Source organism: Zophobas morio, unplaced genomic scaffold (genome assembly GCF_036711695.1).
Source record: "Zophobas morio isolate AGI-343-1 ecotype UQ-CSIRO unplaced genomic scaffold, CSIRO_AGI_Zmor_V1 ptg000014l, whole genome shotgun sequence".
In the NCBI taxonomy this organism is placed as follows: domain Eukaryota; kingdom Metazoa; phylum Arthropoda; class Insecta; order Coleoptera; family Tenebrionidae; genus Zophobas; species Zophobas morio.
In genome coordinates, this window is record NW_026972119.1 from 27,332,247 (window position 1) to 27,351,923 (window position 19,677).

The window sequence follows — 19,677 nt, forward strand, 5'->3', positions numbered from 1 at the left end:
TTCGATTTTAATTTTTCGACTTTCCAATTTTTAGATACTCGATTTTTCAAGTTTTCGATTTCTCATTTATTTATTAACATTCTCATTTTTTGGAACTTTTCAATTTCTGGATTTTCAAATTGTTGGATATTTTAATTTTTTGATTTTTTCATATTCAGATTGCTCGATCGATGATGTTTATTGTGTGGAGCTTATTTCAGTCCATCTTATAATGATTTTTTGAATAACTATAGAATGAACCTGTAAGCAGGAAAATGTCCCTTAATGAAAGAAACAAAAAGAAGTTCAACGTAAATAAAGCCAGAGGTCCTAGAATTCACCTTTTAAATCCCTATCCTCTCCGAATCTAGAAGAGCTTGAAAAACCCAAAGAAATAATTAAGCTGAAGGAACAGAAGCGGCAACAATTAGTGAAAGAGTACAAAAATCGAAAAATGAGAAAACTAAGAGGTGTTTTGTCGATGGATGAAAGACGTGACGAGGAGAAAAGCACAAAAAACTCAGGATCAATACCCGGAATAATAGTGCGAAGCAGTTTAGCCCTAATGTAATTAGCTTCCCAACGAAAGTTGGCAAAAAGACCAAAAACTGCTAATGAATTCGTTCTAAAACGAACATAAAGACTGCGTGATTTCTCTTTGTGAGCGAGAAATATATTTTGTATTTTTTATTTGATAATTTATTAGTAAATTATGCTCTGAACGTCAAATTTGAAAACAGTGGCCAGTGTATGCGTCGTAAATAAAACAAACAACAACGTTACAACAAATTTATTACTTTGTAAATGTAAATTATACAACATGGAAAACATATACACAACTTAATTTCAGGACATAATAAAATGAATCAGTGTACACAAATAGGTACGAGATAATTACTGTTGAGGTAGACGGACATAAAATACCTACAGGTACATTTCGTAAAGAGAATAAAAATTCCTGCAACAAAAAAGGGTGATGTCTTCCATGTAAGGAGCCCCAGATATAGTATCGAATCCAACAGTTACACATTTTTATCACAGAAACTATATTTAAACTGTACAGCTTAATTAAATATAATAAATAGATTTTTTTGAAAGGAAGAAACATTTATGGAGGGGCGTTTGCACATTTTTCCATATAGTACATGTCTCCCAGGAGCTGCGTAATCGGGATTTCCCCTATGGTCTCCTTGAAAAACAGTAGCTCGACCGTAAGCGAGCGAATAGCTCGCAGACTGGGTACCAGAAGGAGTAACCTCCCGAATCTGGTGGGCTGTCGAGGATATCGGGTACGGACATAATCCCCTAGTATACACTGGGCTTGGTCTTGCAGCATTTCGACCGGTTGTACGTCACACAAACCCGCTGTTTCTGAACAAAAAGTACTCAGTTGTCATTATTTAAAGAGTTGTTATATTTACCGGGAGTGAAGAGAATGATTGCTTTCATGCAGCCGCATTCGCTACCGTCGGGTGAGATTTGGCGAAAGCGACACATGATTTCCTTAAAAACAAACAAATTTATATATTTACACTGAGTTTGCAATCTCTTCAGGAAATTTTGATGATGTCATCCAGACAAAATTGAGCTTGATAAAAAGAAATGTAATTATTTAAGTGTTACCTGGATGGTCTTGATTTCGGTGGCGGTGTGTATGTCCGCCGGCAGCCGCTCCCTCGCCTGCGGGCATCCCATCAAGGCCGAGAGGTCCCACGGCACCGACCACTGGGCTAAGTGCAGCAGGAAAAGCTCCTTCCACGACTCCTGCAGCAGCAGGAGCTGGTCGTGTTTGCTCAGGGTCTGGAAGGGCGCCAAGCACCTCACCCATCGCACTGCCATAAACAGCAGTCGGGCGGTCGTTTCCTGAAATATGTAAAACTGAAAGGGGCGGATCCGAACGTAAGGGTGGTCGAGAGCTCAGCCAACAGCGACCTTCGCCGAAAAGTCACCGCGAATGCCAACAAGTCACGGCACACACCACTCCTCTGCGTGCATTCGGGGGTGGCCGGAACACGTGCTTGACACGTGCATACGGAAAGTTAACACTCTTGTTTGTTTATTATTTACCTGGAGCATCTCCCAGGTGGGAGTGAGGGGCAGAGGGGCCATCGGCGGCGGCTGCGTCACCGGAATCCCCGGACTGATGTTTATTCCAGAGTTGGTGTCGCTGGACGAGGGGGACTCCATCTGAGAGAGCCTCGTGCCCCACACCAGTTCCTTCGAATTAAATTAAAGAGTTCGTGTGCGTCTCACTAGAGAGGTGGGACTAACCTGGCATTTTTCGGCCGACATGAGTATGTGTAAGAGTCCGGGCGGCGGCGGCAGAGCCGGGGGATGAAACATCGAGGGCGGTAAAGCGTCAATATGTGACGTAGGGCTGGGGACCGGCGGCGGCGGCAAGGTAAGAGCTTTGAGTGGACGAGGCGGTCCGAACAGGCCTGGCGGGAAATGGAGTGACGTCGAACTCGACGGTAACTTGTCGCCTACCGGCATGTGTTGTTGTAGACTGTGAGCCACAGACGAAGGTTGCATTTGGGGGTTGGAGGAGGGCTGCAGTTTAGGTTTTCGAGGGCCTCGCTCATGCTGAACGGCTACAAAGTTCAGGTTTTCTTTACTGTCCATAAACAGTTTATTCTCGAATTTTGAAAAGGTATAATTTCTAGCGCGGTTTGTTATCCACGAATAACTAACGAGTTTTTTAAATACCAATCATGAGTTTAAAAGCAAAGGGTTGTGAGGGAGAAAATTTTTCGAAACTCGTTCAGACTTGTTTACACAGGTTAAGGACTATACGATTTATTTTAATAATTAACATTAATGTGGTAAAGCAGAAAATATCGTTAAATGTTGTAAAAAATAATCGTATAAGTATTTTAGTAAAAAATTATTGTTGAAAATTTCTCTGTGATTTCATCGACGAAATGAATCGATTTATTTACAATTTTTTTAAATTTCCATTATAAATTATTCTGAAAAATAAAAACCTCTTATCAAAGCATATTTTCTAATAAACATTTCTTTAATAAATTTTGCGATCGCAGCCATTAAGTTTCAACAGAAGACGAATATATATAAAGCTTATTCAATTTTCTGTAATTATTAAATTAGTGTTAGTATTTTGCCAAAGTAAAAATTCATTTCTTAAATTTTAAGACAAACTGTAAAATTTGCTTTCGTAAAATAGAGGAACATATCGATGAAAAAGTCATCGAACACGAATGGGGTTTTAGAGATTTTTTTTTCAATAATCAATTCATACACTCGGCTGCGCCTTGCGCTAAAAATTACTACTGCACCATTACTGGCAAAAATGAAAAGAAAACAGTATTTTTCAACCATACAAATTAAATTTACTCTGCGAGGCGTAGCCGAGAATTAAACAATATTATTTCGCTGTGAAATTAATATTTTAAAACTAAGTACATATAAATGAAGGCTAATGGTAAAAATTAGAAATGTACCGATTGTTGGTCTGGCCGACTAACCGACTAGCCGATTGTTCGGCCAGTAAAAACCGACTAGTCGGCCGACTGTTCGGCTTTGCTAAAACCGGTTTATAAATGCGACAGACAATGTGTTTCTTTTTTCTATTTCTCTGACTACCTTAAAAATTTGTTTTAAGTATTTTAATAAAAGGAATAACTAAAGTTCCTTTGTTTTCCAAAAAATGTGTTAAATTTGTTTGGATAATTTTAACATTTAATTTTTTTTTAGTAACTCAGTACAAAATTAAAGAATAACACAATTTAGGGCCAGTTTATACAATATTTTAACTGAGATTAAGTTGATCGCGCATTTAACAAGACCATTAGCGACGTCTGATTGGCGTAGAGTCGGTCACATGGTACTTCAACGCGGGGTTAAAAATTAAATCGCAATTAAATATTTAATTGAGGTTCTGTAAACCAGGTTTAATTGTTTTGTATATTATTTTAATTTTAATAAAAAAAGTCGACCGATCGGCTGTTTAGCCGACCAGTCGCCGACTGCAGCCGACGATGAAAAACGGCCGAATAGTCGGCTTATCCGACCGGTCGGCCACTAGTCGGTACATCCCTAGTAAAAATGAATACATCAGTTTTAAAAAGTTAGTTAAAAGACGAAAATTGTTTTGCGTTTTTTGTGGATAAGGGGGAGTGGAGTAAATGGTAGAAGGTAGTAAAGTTCTATTGGTAACAGTAAATCAGTTCGCAATTTTTATTTATATTTGAGACCGTTCTCTTTTTTTCAAAAATTATCATATGTAGAGCCAAAAATATAGCTACATTAATAAGCTATCAGTGTAAGGGCAATATTTTACAAATTTTGGACAGAATTTATGAAACGAAATTTTCATATGACGTCATTAGTTTTGTGCAAGAGTATTCAGTATTCACAATAATGTTAAAGTGTATTAAAAATCTCAGAGTAATCTGGTTTGTGCTTTCTAAATTAAATTGCAAATTTTGTTTCATAGATAATTTTGGTATTTTTTCCAAAAACTTTATAATGTCTAAAATAGGGGACGATTAATAAACTAGAGTTATAGAAGCATATTATTTTACACGTGTTAAATAAGATTTACTGTTTTTTCAAAGGCGACAAAAGAAACAACAAAAAATCACAAAAAAAGCGCTCGGGAAGGAAAAAGTGAAAAAGGCTCTAAAAAGGGCACCAATGAACACATCAAAAAAAGGTGACACAAAAAGCGATGATGGAGCCACAAAATCATCATTTTTCCGTCTAAATAATATTCGCAAAATATTTCTAAAATTTTACACCAATCAGTTAATAGACTATTTTATTCGTCAATAAATCGTCAACATACGACAAAAGCCAGACGACAGACAGACGAAAACGGGAGACCTACCCTTTCATATTCTAGGAACTATCAATGTCAAAAAAACTGGACTTTATTACAACAGTTCCCCAATTTACTTTTAGGAATTAAAAACTAAAAATTTATTAGACGAGTGCAAATTTATTTGTAAATTTAAGCATAATAAAGCATATTATTGTTATTATAAAAATATTGTCCGAAAAAAGTAGCATAGAAAACATGAATTGAACACCATTACTTTAGGACAACTCCATTTACCCAACAGGTTTTAAATTATCGAAACGCATCACGCTATACCCTCGAAGCAACCTGTCTTATCTGGGATATCGCTGAGATTAACTTTGACTCCCTTATTTTTCTTGATATGTATTAATGATCTGCCGTTAAGTACTAACGCTAGATAGGTGATTTATCCCGACGACACTGATGCATCTTGTAAACACTCGGACTTGAAGAAATTTGAGAGATGACCAACGAAACAAAAATGTAAAACTTTATGGTTGTTCTTACTCCATATCGATTAAAAACCATACAAAAATATTTACTTTAAAGCAAAATGGGTCTGTTTTTTTTTTAATCGAACGTCCTTGTTTACGGCGATGAAAGATCGTCAAACCGGAGATTTAAGAGTGAAGCAATGAGGTTTTCTGATACGCGAATGTGTCATGTGAACGCGACATGTCGGTGTAGGGCCGTGCACGGCTAAGCCGCCGTAATCCCATCATCCGATAGTGTCATGTCATTCTGTCAGGTCAGTCGAGCGAGGGTCAAAACGAACCCACCGCACAGGCGCAGGTTCCACCGCAGGTCCACTCCAAGATTCCTGGGTGTGGTGGTGAATGCCATTGTCCTTCCGGGACTCTCTCACGCCTATTGCCAATATCTTTATTGTCCTGGCGGAGAAAAGGACACCGGAGTAATCAAGGATTTGGAGGAATAGCAGGATTACTTTTTGTCAGTTTCCTTTTTAAATTTAAGTAATTGGAATGTGTTCTAAGCCTAGTCTGAGTAGGTGCGGCGTTCTACAGGGCGCCCAGTCTCGGACCTTTTCTATTCATTGTGATTATCAATGAGCTCGTACCAGAAACAATTCTTACGTTTCGTGTTACTAAATTCAATGAAATGAAATAATTAGCCTTTTCTGTGTGCGTTCGAGACCCGCGTTGTCCGATTTGCGAGTAGTTGGGTGTAGAAGAAATCCGCGGCGCCTTTTTACTTCGGATTACGCGGCAAATATCGAATAAGTTTCAGCGAGTGAATTCTTTTATCCAGCAAATCCCCTTTCCTGCAAAAGATGTACTATAAAGCATAAAAATTAAAACGACATCACGATTGTCTGGAACTTGATAAGTACAAAAGCTTGAGCTAATAAAAGAATAAATCCCTTTAGCTCTTTTAAAAATGTAAAAGCGACTAAAAAATACTGTTTAACTTCGAGTGTTAAAATGATACGGGCTTTGAAAGAGATCTTTAAAATCTTAATCACTTTTCGCGCTCGGCGCTCTGATTCAAACGGGATTCAGTTCGCTCGTAATTTAATCTATTGATTCAGCATTTTAAAGGGAGCAAAAGATCAGCGGTTCCGAATAAATAGGCCATCAGAATGATAGTGTGGGAACGAGGCTATTGTGCAGACATGTGACGACGAGCTTACGGCGCTCCCGGAATTAATACGGATACAAAATTGAGCGATGCCGCGATCGCTATTAATAAATAAAAATATTGACATTGAAAACCGACGTAATGGGAATGATGTCTTCGAGCAAACAGAACCGGCGGCGGAGCGACGATGATTTCTTTAATTTACTGACCGATGCACGTGCCACCGACAGAAAATGAATTGCAGAATCGACAGGTAACAAAAGTATCACCAAACAGTTAATTAATTCAATTGAACTATACTATTCGTTACTTAAAGCTAGCCTAACGGAAAGCGCAAAAATTCGATTGAAAATTATGTAGGAGTATTATTTTTTTAAAATGAAGATAATAAGAAATCTTTCCTTCCAAGGACAAATACAGTTATCATGTTATCAAATACTTCTTCATTACAAAAATTGTTTCAAACCATATTCTACAATTTTGCCACTGATTGACTTTAAAATCTTCAATAATAAAAAAATCTCGTAGATATGTTAAAAATAATTTCTATACACCTTTTGTACAAGTAACGAAGAAATAATTTTTTGATAGAAATTTAAAAACACTGGTAGGTGCAGTAAAAAACGCAATTTTAAAATTATGAAAATTCAAGAAATATTTATAAGCGCTATTCGAACTCGTTTTTGCTATAACATGTGTTTTACCAACAAATGTGACAACGAACATTGAACTTTTGTATAATTTTGACAATTATCCTTTATTATAGCACATGATCTTTAATTATCTTACAAAATAATGGAGGGAATAATAATACAGACATTTTTAAAGGATTGTATAAAATAATAGAAAATAATAATTCTTCTAGAAAAATGATAAGAGTAGATCAAAGGGATGTCACTGTGCATAAAATATATTATTAAAATATTATTATTTATGCGTATTAACCAATTCGGAAATATTTTGCCAGTGAGGTGAAACAGCTGCTGCGATCCGCGATATATCATCGTCTGCCCCCTTACATGTCTGAATCGAAATAGCGCGTACCTACAATAGTCTATCCCAAATCACCTACGTGTCGTGCGGGTGGGGTTGGGGTTTGCGTCCCTGCCGGCCCCGGCCGGAGGCAGTGGAGGCTTGTGAACCCGCAGCTGCGCGCATCAGCCCCACTCATTAATGATGATGTGCTACCATCGGCCTCAAGACTACTTCACTTCTCGCTACATCCCAGCCAGACAAGGCCTGTTCGTCAAAAGCGATAATAAAGCATTCGATAAATCTTCTAAAAAACCGCTTCAGACACCACTCTTTCAGGTGCCAAGTCGCCGACTGAGGCTCGAGGGCTCAAGTTGCACATTTCTGCATCAAATTTATGCACATTGTATGTTCCCGCAAAGACAGTGCTCGTCGGACGTTTAACATTCGGGGTCCTGGGAGCATCAGTCTCAATTTCCGCAAGAAAAGGATTCGTGATGTGATTCAATAAGCTTTTTATGAACTCCAGTGAGAGCTCGGTACAAAAAGCTCGCAGAAGACTAGCAATAAGTAAGTAAGCCCCGGGCGAGGCAAAGAGACAGCTTTCATGCGAACCGTAGCTTTGAATGGTCATAGACAACTTTGAGAACGCAATATTTTTGTGGGATCTCGCTGATGTATTTAGAAGCAGCACGCGAACCTATTGAAAACCTTTCCACCAGTATAAATCATGGAAATTTCTAATCGGATTCTCGGGCTTACTAATGTTCATTTCTTGTATTTTACCGCGTACTTGCGGCTTTGAGGCGAACCGCGAAAGCGGCGATTTTCTGCTCGGGAAAAATTTTATTTGTGATTTTAAATTGGACGCATCGAGTTCGTTAAGTTGCTACACTTTATTACCTTGTTCCTTGACAGTTTTTCCAATTTTGAAAAAGGAAGGATTACACGATGTTTGTAGTGTTAAATGTGACATAAATTTTATTATTATTATTATTAGCGTGACGTCAACCAAATGGGACGTTAGCTTCCACGTCACTCTAGTTTTTCGTTCCTCTGCAATGCACTGGATTTTTGAGCGACGGCCCTGCTAGCTGCGGAAAATTTCGGGTCATCGCGTTCGGCGTACACAAAGGTGTTGAGTGAATTATTCGGCGTGGTGGCTGCTAGCCTCAAGCAGCTATTTCGACGTAATCCCAGGTCGGATTAGAGCCGCCATTAATCACACTAGATGCCGCTTCGAACATCGAGCCGAGAGGTGAACTCGGGTTATATTCTGTAAACTGCGGACACTTTTCTCCCCGAACACTTTTCACTCGATTTATTACATTATTTTGAGCGCCAGTGTGCTATCCGTCGGCTTCCGCAGCTCGGCGGAGTCGCACTATTTTTTAAAGGAGAGTAATGAGCCGAGAGGGAAATTCCTACTCTGGAACGATGAGGGGCAATTAGCGCTTATCGCGTCCATTAAATTTGGTCATTTGTCGAAAGGCACAGTGTAACCGTTACAATTTATTTCCTGCTGAAATACCGTCTCACGAGCGTATTTGTCCGGAGGCGTATGCATACATATAAAAACAATAATTATTTTAAAAATATCGTTAATAAACAACAGAAATAAATGTGAAACACCAGAAGATACTATGACAGGACAGGATTTTTATTAAAAGTGAAAAAACGGCACCTTATTTATATAGTTTATTCAACCGTTTATTTGATTAAATAAAAATTTTCAATTCTCGAGACAATCATTTTGGAAAATTCGACTTTAAAACAGTTTTCTACTTTTAGAACCATCCGCAAAAGCGTATTAAATAGTTATACTACAAACAGTGTGATTTATTTTTCTAAGGTTGGCATTAGTGAGCCGCCAGTCTTCAATTTCGGCATATTTTTTCAATATATTTGACGTAATTTTACAAGGAGCAAACTTCTCATTGCATTTCTAGCTAAAACCGCTGATTTCTGAAGGCGTACATGACATTTTAAATTAATTTTTTCGATGACCGACATTCCACATCTCATTCTTACATTCTCCAAGTCTTGCCAACTGTCGCAAAATTCCCTACACTTCGAAATTTCATTACTTTTTCTAAAAAAGCACAAAACAGAAAAAATATTGTACGATAGCAGATTATCGCACTTACTCCTTTATTAAGACAAAATGTTTCGTATAAAACTCGTATCGTAATATAATACTTTTCTACTTTGCAGTCGTACTTCTTTTTCTTTTAATTTTTTTGCGCTGCTATTGTCAAACCTTATTCAAGTGCTTGGCGCGGTGTCACTTTTAAGAACTGAAGAAAGTTTGGTTATGTGTGACTTATGCCATTTTAAAAGCAATCAGTGACAAATTTTGACGTAAATTAAATGTCATTGTCAACCATCTTAGTTTTGACAACATGAAGTAACGACGAACTTATAAATTATAATATAAATACAGAATCTCTATGTATATTCTATAGTCTGTTCAAATGAAAGGGTCAGTGATCACGTGAAAACTGAATGATGCATCCTGGAGCCCAGTGCGCGCAAGATTACTGCGCCTAGCCCGTGTTACACTGTAGAGAAATTTTAAGGAGACGACACAACGCAAGGGATAAGTAAACAATGCGCCGGCAACGAAATATCGGTACAGTGTAAAACTGGCTTGGGAAAAACCCTCCCCCAAATTTGTCGACCAATAGTTGAACACGCGTTGATCACGCGCCTTTATTGCCGACTCTTTCATTTGAATATACCATAAGACGTGGAGTGACAGGTCTACTAATTTCAAGCAAAATTGCAAAATTGCCAAAAGGTTTTTTGGCAATGGAAAGGTCCACACACAAAAGTCATAGTAGGGTTATTTTTAACATCTGCGTTAGAACATTTTGAAGAGAGATAAAGAAAAGTACGCGCTCTTTGCGGTATAAATGACAAGACATTTTCTTATACAGAGTTTTTATAAAAAAGCTTTAATTATTACAATTTTTAATATTTCAGTTTTTTCAAATACTACTGCATTTTGTTTTATTTTTTATTTCTCTTTCTTTTTACAGCATGTTCCATTTGAAAAAACTGAAATATCGATATTCGAAAATTGTACAATTTTGGATTTTTTATAAATACTCTGTACATTAAAATTTGATATATTTAATGCCACAATACAGCGCAAATTTTTGTTTATCCTTCCATAAAAACATTGTATAATGTTTTATGGACGTTCCCGACCGTGACCTCTATTTAAACCTATACGTTCATCTCGATGGTTCCAGAATGCCGCTTCGAGGGTTTTCTGGGTTGCTCATCGCGACTTCCGCTTCCACGCTTTTCATCAACGAACGCCGCGTCGCCCGGACGATGAGTACATACCAGAATAAACACATACTTACTAGTAAACCCATAGGCGTCGTACCGGGGTGGCGTAACAATAATTAAGAAATCATCAGGGGTCTAAACGATTATACTAAAAGCATTGTAATTTATTTTTCTAAGGTTGATACTAGCGAGCCGTCAATCAGGTTTCGATCTCAACAACTTAATTAAATGAATCAAATTCAAAATTTTAGATTTACAAATAATATGACACTTCAAATTAATAACAATTCCAATAATTTTTTTCGATAGCCGTCATTCTTATTTTGCAAATCTTGCCAACTGCCGCAAAATTAAAAATTGAGTGCTCTAATAAGGGTGACGTTAAAGATTGAAGCAAATTTTTATATTGCATGGCAATTCTATTGTCATGTCAGTTCATAGTTATCAATTTTGATAGAAGAGCGCTTAAGAAACGCGATGAGAAGGGGGCAACTACTGACTTGGTGCCTAAAATTTCTATTTGACAATCAGGTACGCCATCATAAAATTTTAAATATGTTGCCACCTGCAAAAAATTATAAACGTTAATAATAGACATTCGGTAGCTTAACTGAGTTTCATATTAGAACTGATGCAATTTAAGTTGTTAAGAATAGTAGGCATTAAAAAAAAACAAACAACTAAATAAACTTCAAAGAAAAGTGGTTTTATTTTGGAAAATTTCCCGTATTTTTGACAGCGAAGATTGTCTTCATCTTTACACATTATTAATAGTAATTTATTATTGGAAAGATTTAAACTTCAAATGTTACAATCTGACATTTGCCGTACCAACAACCACAAAATTCCCCAAATTTTAAAAAATTCAATTCCCCTTTAACAATTAAAAAATAGGTGCAAAATGGAAGAAATTGTGTAAAATACACGTTTCTGAAGATATTTTAGAGCACTCATATCTTAGAAAATTCGTCTACTTCGCTGACCTGACCTGTTAAAGCACCCAAATTGAGTGTTTCAATAGCTTAATTGAGTTTTGTAATAGAACTAGTCGAATTTATGTTTTCTTGATTGGTAGTCATTACAAATATCACCGTGAAATAACAAATAAAACAGACGTCAAAAAAAACAAAATTATATTTTCGTACGCAGAACTAGATTTATTCGGCAATAATTCTGGGTACTACTTTGGGCAATTTCCCGTATTTCGAAGGAGGGAAAGGATTAAAACTGTCTTCAGCTTCACATATTGTCAATAAAAAAATTTAAACTTCAAATGTTACTAGCTGACATTGTCGTACCAACCACGACAAAATTCCCCAAAATTTTAAAAATTCAAATTTCCTTTAAAAATGGACAAAAAGGTCTCAAGTAGAATAATTAGTATAAATTACACGTTTCGTTAGACATTTTAGAGAAATAATTGTTCCTAGACACCGTTTATTTTCACATTGTTCAAATACATATCAAATCAAAATCTTATCGAGTATGATAAATGAAATTTTCAAGTAAGTTTCAGTCGCATCGTGACAATATTTGCAGTTCTCAATTCAATTTCAAAACTAGCGTAAAGTTAGTTACCGTCGGTGTGGGAGGTTACAATTTTAACCTCCTTGGTTATATAGCACTGGTTAATTAATGTTTGACGATTAATGAACTTGTAAGCCTCTTATTTTGGTTTAAATGTTCTAAAAAATGAGATGGGACCAACTTACGTGTTGTCAGAACTCCCGTTACTAAACTAATTATTGATAATAATCTCCTTGTTTGGCACTTCGCAGCACGCACTACCTCCAGATGCCTCGATGGTTCTAGTAAATCGTGCACATGATAAATAAGTAATAGGTAAGAGAATACGGCATGTGAGAAACAACGGCGGAACGTCGTGGAAAACGCAAGTGTTGAGGGTTGGCGTGAATGACAAGGGGTGAACGCAGATCGCTTTCACGCGGATTTGCACTCTCCATCGTAGCCGCTGATCCTTGCTGGGTCTGAACGCCGTTAATGGGGATTGGCGGCTCCGTAAATAGAGCGGCATTGAGCCTTCTTACCCGATAGACTCAAGATATCTACTCGCAGACTTGAACGTGACGCTTTCAAATTGCCCTTCACATTATGCTGATGTTGACGACCATCCATTTTAACGCCCGTTCGCTGAATTTTTTTCACGCATCCGCTACATTTTCCAATATAGGTTCGTTTAATAATCGTTCGCGTGACGTCACCGACTGCTCGGTGGGGATGAGTACACCGGTTTCGCAAAAAATTGCGAAACCACTTTCGCCGCTCCCTGCCAATCATCGCAAAATTGGATAAGTTTGGGGCCCAACTTTCTCATACCAGCTAATTCTATTCGCAGCGAAAGTTTCGGGGAGCATGGGAGCTGAAAACTTAATTATATTGCTTTAAAATCTGTGTTAATGTGAATCGCTTTAATTTTACATAAAGGCGTGAAGTTTACGAGTTTAGTGACTCGGCAAAGTTGAGGAGGTGACGAGAACTTCGGGAGAGCGAGATGGGAAAGGATGGTGGTGTCATGTTTGCGGCTGAACAACGCCAAAACTTGTAAAGAACATCGCCCTCTCAACTCGCACCATGTTCGCCAGCCCTTCCTATAAAGAAACAAGAACAAAACTGCCAAAAGCGTGAATCTTGCCGAAGTTATGTGCCACGTAAAAAGGGAAATTTCCAGGATGTTAAAGGTCCGACATATGCGTATATGTATCACTCTTTTATACACAGAATTCGTTAGCGTTTGTTAAACTTACTCATCCGCTGCGGAGAGCCAGTGACGTCACGTCAACTGCACTGTTAAATAAAACAGTCGCACGTAAATAACTTCGCGGGATTTTTTGAGGGAGCGCTTCGATTTTGAAATGATATGTTGTTATTGCCAGCGGTAAATCACCTTGTGATATACCGACGATCCAGATAATCTGTTTAGGCTTACATTCAATAAAAAGCACTTTGTGATAGGAAACACTCGATACAGAAGGGTCACACGCGGAGTGTGTATATCAACACAGGGATGGAATAAATCGAATCCTTTGTCGCAGGAATAATATAATTAATACCCTGCGGCGCTGATCTGTAATTCAGGCACTTGTCAATAATTCTTTTATTTACAGCCGGCGTTTTTCAACAAATGTCCTCTGGTCAATACATCATTTCGTGTGGAGGTGTTTTAAAATTCGCCATGGTATAAAACAAATTTTAAGGGGGTGATTAATCCAGAAATGCGGTGTTATTGTGTGTTGGATTTGGCTATTTTGAACCAAAGCCGGTTTATGCCAACGTGCACCTTAATATTAATTAAAGGACAAACGTAAAACTACAAAACTTACGATTGGGTACTTTTGCCAGAACAGGAGGCACAAACAGAACAAAAAACTGTCAGTAAACGGCGGTTTTGAAATTTTCGTATAAAATTGATTTGAATTTACTTCTTGATGTGCTACCAGGTAAGGTTAAAATGATAATCACGAATCTCACTATTACATTCGCTCTTTGAAGCGAGATATCTCGTAAGAAAGACGACTGAAAATTTAGTTAGGTTGGTTAGCTTGAATTTTTAAGAAGAATAGTTTATAATCAATTTTTTGTTTAAATAAGGTATTTATTGAAGATTATAAGAAACTGTTAAACTTTGTCCTTACGGAATTCAAAATGTCCAGAAATTAAATGAACAATTTGATGAAGAAAAAGAAGCCATTTCTCGGAAATTTTAATTATGCAAATGTGGAAACATGAAAAATCTGATTATTTTCTTAACTAAAATTTTTGTTAATTTTGATGTTAATGTTTAGATGAAGATAGAGATTAAGATTTTAGGGAATTACTGCAAAGAAAAGTAATATTTTGAACAGGATACAGACATTTTTCATATAAAAGATTTTTTAATCAGAGGAATGACACAGAACAGCAACAGGAACACTTTTTATTTGCATCAATCGTGGTTCAGTTTGGAAATAAAGATGTTAAAAACCAAAAAACAAATTTTATTAAAAAATGTTACATATGTAGTTTTTAACATTTTTTATTTCGTTAGTTTATTTTGCTATGAGAAGCTTTTTCAAATATTTTTCTCACAATTTAAATCAGTGCCGGATTGAGGACTTGGAGGTCCACCGGGAAATTTACACAATACAAATGAAGTTTGGATATTATTATTACTATTATTATTTTTAGCTTTTCTGTCGACATTGGAATTTTAAAAAAATAATGTTTTTGGAATTTTGATGACGCTACCAAGAAAAACAAAGATAGTAAAAAATTGTGGGAGGTCATTTTGACAGAACTTCCCTCGCCCTTGAAGTATGGTCCGATAAATTCCACTTTTTTAAAAAATTATAAAATTAGACTACGATTTTCTTTTTGTGATAACTCTTAATCTTTATAAAGTTGCGTAATTAATGATAATGAAATTTATTTAAAGCGGATAACTAACGGGAAAAATGTAGACTACTAGCACGAACTTTAGAAAAAGAAAATGAAATTTGGTTGACTTTGTGTCCTCAATGCAGAGGAAAGGACTGACTGGTTAATTCATTGTCAATTTTTTCCCAAACACTCTCCTAAATTTGAAGAAATTTGGCAAAAATGTAAGTTAACGGTCAAATTTTGTCTAACGATTTACCATGTTTCAAATAATCTTAAAATATTTGCACGATTTCACAGCATTCGGTTTTTGCAAGTTAAATTGTAAAATATTGTTATATGTTGATTTTTTTTCAAAAATCTGGATGCTAAGGAAGAAAACTCAACACGGAGTCATAAATCACAATGCAGGAATGTTACTTGATAAAATTTAGTTCGGCAGAATTCTAAGATGACGCTATAATTTTTTAGGAAGGCCTTAAACGAACAAATTTTGATTAACGATTTATCATCTTTCCTATAATCTTAAAACGTTTGCAGTATTTCAGTACATTCGCTTTTATAATTTTAAAGTTAAATTGTAAAATACTATTTTGAATTTTTTCCCAAAGATCCCGATGTCAAGGGTAAAAACACAACACGGATTCTAAATTACACATACATGGAGTAGCAGTTCTATAAAATTTAAGAAACATTTGCTCTACAAAATTATAAAATGACGTCACATGTCACAGGTCATAAACGAAAAAATTTTGATAACGATTTACTATGCTTACGATAATCTTAAAAAACTTGTAAGATTCAAAATTTCAAAATTAGATTGTAAAATGTTCCACAATTTTGATTTTTTCCCCAAAAGTATGGATGTCTAAGGTGAAAGCTCGACACGGATTCATGAATCATACATGCAGGAGTATGCAATAAAATTATATAATGCCAAAAAAGGGACAAATTAGTAATAAATAAAATGTTACGCTTCACCCTACATTTTGTTTCTTAATTTATTATAAGGTGCTTTATATATTTTTTAACAGGCCAATTTTGACTTTGAAGTGTTTTATTTTTATAAAAATCTCAAAGTCAGCGGTTTCTGTATATATGGACCCGCTGGAATCATGGTGAAAATCTTTAGAAATCCACAAATTTTTAAAAAATAACCTTAAGAATGGGGTGAAATGTTATATTTTTTATAAAAAAAAAAAACAATAAAAACGCCAACATCAAAATTGGCCTGTTTGCTTAAAAACATGATAAAAGTTCCTTAAATTAGATGATAAAAAAATGTGGGGTAACATAGATGTAGCCTATTTTGGGGAAAATATTAATCGCCAAACAATCGAAAAACTTTGACATATTTTTTTACGCAGTGAGTATAGTTCTTTCGATAATTTAGTGCTACATGTGTCTTCACACAGTTATACAAAATATGACAACGTTGACAAAATATTTTCTACTTACCGTCTTTATTCATGCTGGCCTGGAAACACTTGGACAACCGACAAGCCCGGCACTGATTACGATGCGTCTTATCAACAGGACACCTTCCTTTCATATCCCCCGTCGCCTTGCAGGTGTAAACGCGATTCCTGTGGATGCTTCTCTTGAAGAAACCCGAACACCCTAAATTCCCAAATTTGTATCCACACCTACTCCTATTTAATTTCTACTTTACCGTCGCAGCTGTAGATCCCGTAATGTTTGCCAGAGCTCCTGTCCCCACACACTTTACAAGGAATATCGAGGAGTCTGTCTCCTGCAAAAACGCCAACAAACAATCCGTTAAAAAATGCTTTAATCCAAAAACGAAAAAAAAAAAACGTTCCCGAAAACATTTCTGTATAGATTGTGCATGGTGGAGAAGTGTTTAAACCGGAACTATTGCAGAAGCCGTAATCTCGAATACATGGCGAATTCCGTTTATGGTCTGGTAAACTCCGTAGCCATAGCGACTCCTGCGTTTCTTGGACAATGAGGATTAAAGTCCTATACCGAGATGCCTTTGAAGTTTAACGTGCTCACGAGAGGATGTTTGTTTCTTGATTTTGTGTCTTAGCAACTTCCATTTCATGTTGAGTAAATATTTGATTTTAAAGATTTCTCTGATCCCTTCCACGGAAAGACGGATGGTCTCTTTGGGTTGCAAATGCGATGTAATTTAACTAAATACGCTTGTGCGGAGCGGCAAAATTGAGGGTACCGGTGGGCTATGGCGTTTTTATAGTGCTGCTAGTTTGTGGGAAATTGTAATCACTGTTCTATCAAGTTCTGGGTTATGTCAAGGATCAAATTTAGGCCGCTGCTATTCAGTTTTTATAATGACACTTCGTATTTTGTAAAAATTAATCGATAGCCACAAATGCGACGCCAAAACTAATTTATTGTTTTAGAGTTACCTCAATTTTTTGTTTCCATTAGTAAAAAAGAAAAAATACGCTATACTGAAGATATGTCATCATTTATAACAAGTGAGAAAGCGTTTCTTCTAGACGATATATTTTTGAAAATTTTTTATTTCGGTTTCACTTATTTTTTAGATGTATGAATTTTATGTGCCATAATCAAAGAAGCGAATCTAAAATTAGCATAAAAATTAAATTTTCACTTCGTTTTTTTGTGTCTTGTTGAAGTGAATTTCGTTGTAAATCACTCAAAATATATAAAATCTGCTTTGGTGGTCCTTATATAGGACCCGGGTGGGTTAGGTAGCATCGCGCTTGCCTGCCACACCTTGGGTCGTGGGTTCGATTCCCGCCCTGCTCTGGGTGTTGTGTATGTCCCCCGTTACCCTGTAATTGGGCCTCCGGCCTGTTGGGTAACGTTAACCAATAAAATAAAAAAATAAAAATAAATAAAAATATATAGGTAGAAAAATGTCTAAAAAAATTGTGTTGACAATTATCTAAAAACCTACCGATTTCTGAAGAAGTTGATACATGAATCTTATACAAATTATCATAAAATTCAATTCTACTGATTCTAATAATGTAACTTTTACAGTCCTGATGTTTTTCAATTTACATCAAAAAAATCTTTCTTTGTTGCTTGCACAAAAGGTGTATTGAAACTTTTAACGTGAGTTTTTTTTTATTATTAAAAATCTTAAAGTCAATCACTGGCAAAGCTGTAGAGTATGTTTGAAAAGATTTTTGTAATGAAAAAATATTTAATAATTTGTCTTTGAGTTAAAAATTTTAAAAACTTACAGCTTTTGTGCAAGTAACACAGAAAGATTTTTTTGGCAGAAATTTAAAAACACTAGTTCAGTAAAATTTATATTGTTAGAACCAGTATTGTTTGGTTATATTACAGTTAAAAATCTAAGACAAAATTTTGTATAGTTTTTGAAATATGATGTGATAGAGAACCGAATAACACAATTCTAAAATTACGAAAATTCAAAAAATAATTCGATATACTGTGAAATTTAAGGCGAACAAAAACAGCATGACATAAACTTGTGTAAGATTCATGTGTCAATTTCTTCAGAAATCCGTAGGTTTTTAGATACTTGACAACACCGCTGCCAAGTCACAGCGGAACGGATTTTAAACGATAATTGTGCGTAAGTTATTTTCAAAAGTTGTAATATAATTTTTTTAGTTTTTACAATTTTTCTAAAACTACTGTCATGCGACGGTTTTCCAACGACGCGACGTCTGTTAGACCCGTCACTTTGGCTCTTAGTTTATGAATTCTGAAATGTAATTAAATAGAACTACAGATTCTAAAAAAAATTCGTCCAATTACTTCCAACACGTAAATTGTACCCAAAATTTAATAAGAAAATACTTGTACGAAATGGTGCAAATTTAATTAATTCTAACATAAATTTTCTTCCTTCAACAAGTGGTGACACTCTCGTGGTCAAAATTTAAACACCATGCACGACACAGCTCCACATTTTTTAGTAGTCACAATCTCAACTAATTACAACATTTAAAAATTGTTAGAAAAATCTAAATCACACATCCTTACCTGTTCCCATCCTCCGGCCTTGACCGGACCGAACCTTTCCCCAAATCGAAGAATCTATTTTGCCGTCTTTTGATCAAAAACGAGAAAAAGACGAGGACTTCGTCCGCTCCCAAACAACACCCCCCAATTCCCAAATAATCTTGCAATCAAACCGAGAAAACTTTTAAAACTGGCGGGAAATCCTGCAACAATTCTGCCACAGAATGTGGTTGAAGAGGAAACGCGACTATCCGACTGATCATGAGCCACCGGTCTTCAGTCCGCAGGCCATTTTGTCACACCCCTACTTGCTATAATGTCATCCCCTCTCCTTCCACTCCAACCCCTTCGCAGCACGAGGCTAGGGAAACCAGGTAGCTTTTTACTCCATCAGAGAGTCCTACTCGAGCCAACGAGCACCAACAATCAAACAAATGTCGATAATAAAATTAGCAACAAAAAATTAATTATTGAAAAAATTACAGCGGAAAGGGGAAAACGCGTCAACCCCGAGTTTTCGCCCACCCCCAAAACTATCGGGACAATTCGACGTAAACTTAACAAGAATTTTCCTGCAAACGCGGTTCCTACAGACAGTAAATCGGCGGCAACATCTAGTGACCCGTAATTGTAAAGTGTGGGAAGATGCAGGTGGGCGTAACGACTTGGCGGGGTTG

General features: G+C 36.3%; 1 protein-coding gene across 1 annotated transcript; it reads right to left on the minus strand.

The window, feature by feature from the left end:
- Positions 1-1,087: 1,087 nt before the first annotated feature.
- LOC135129085 (protein dissatisfaction) lies at positions 1,088-19,031 on the minus strand. Its single transcript, XM_064056166.1, has 8 exons — positions 19,022-19,031; positions 16,719-16,799; positions 16,505-16,666; positions 2,251-2,570; positions 2,047-2,196; positions 1,603-1,842; positions 1,401-1,482; positions 1,088-1,350 (listed from the first exon to the last, which is right to left on the minus strand). The coding sequence occupies exons 1-8, from the start codon at positions 19,029-19,031 to the stop codon at positions 1,088-1,090; spliced, it is 1,308 nt and encodes a 435-aa protein (XP_063912236.1).
- Between the last annotated feature and the right edge of the window lie 646 nt (positions 19,032-19,677).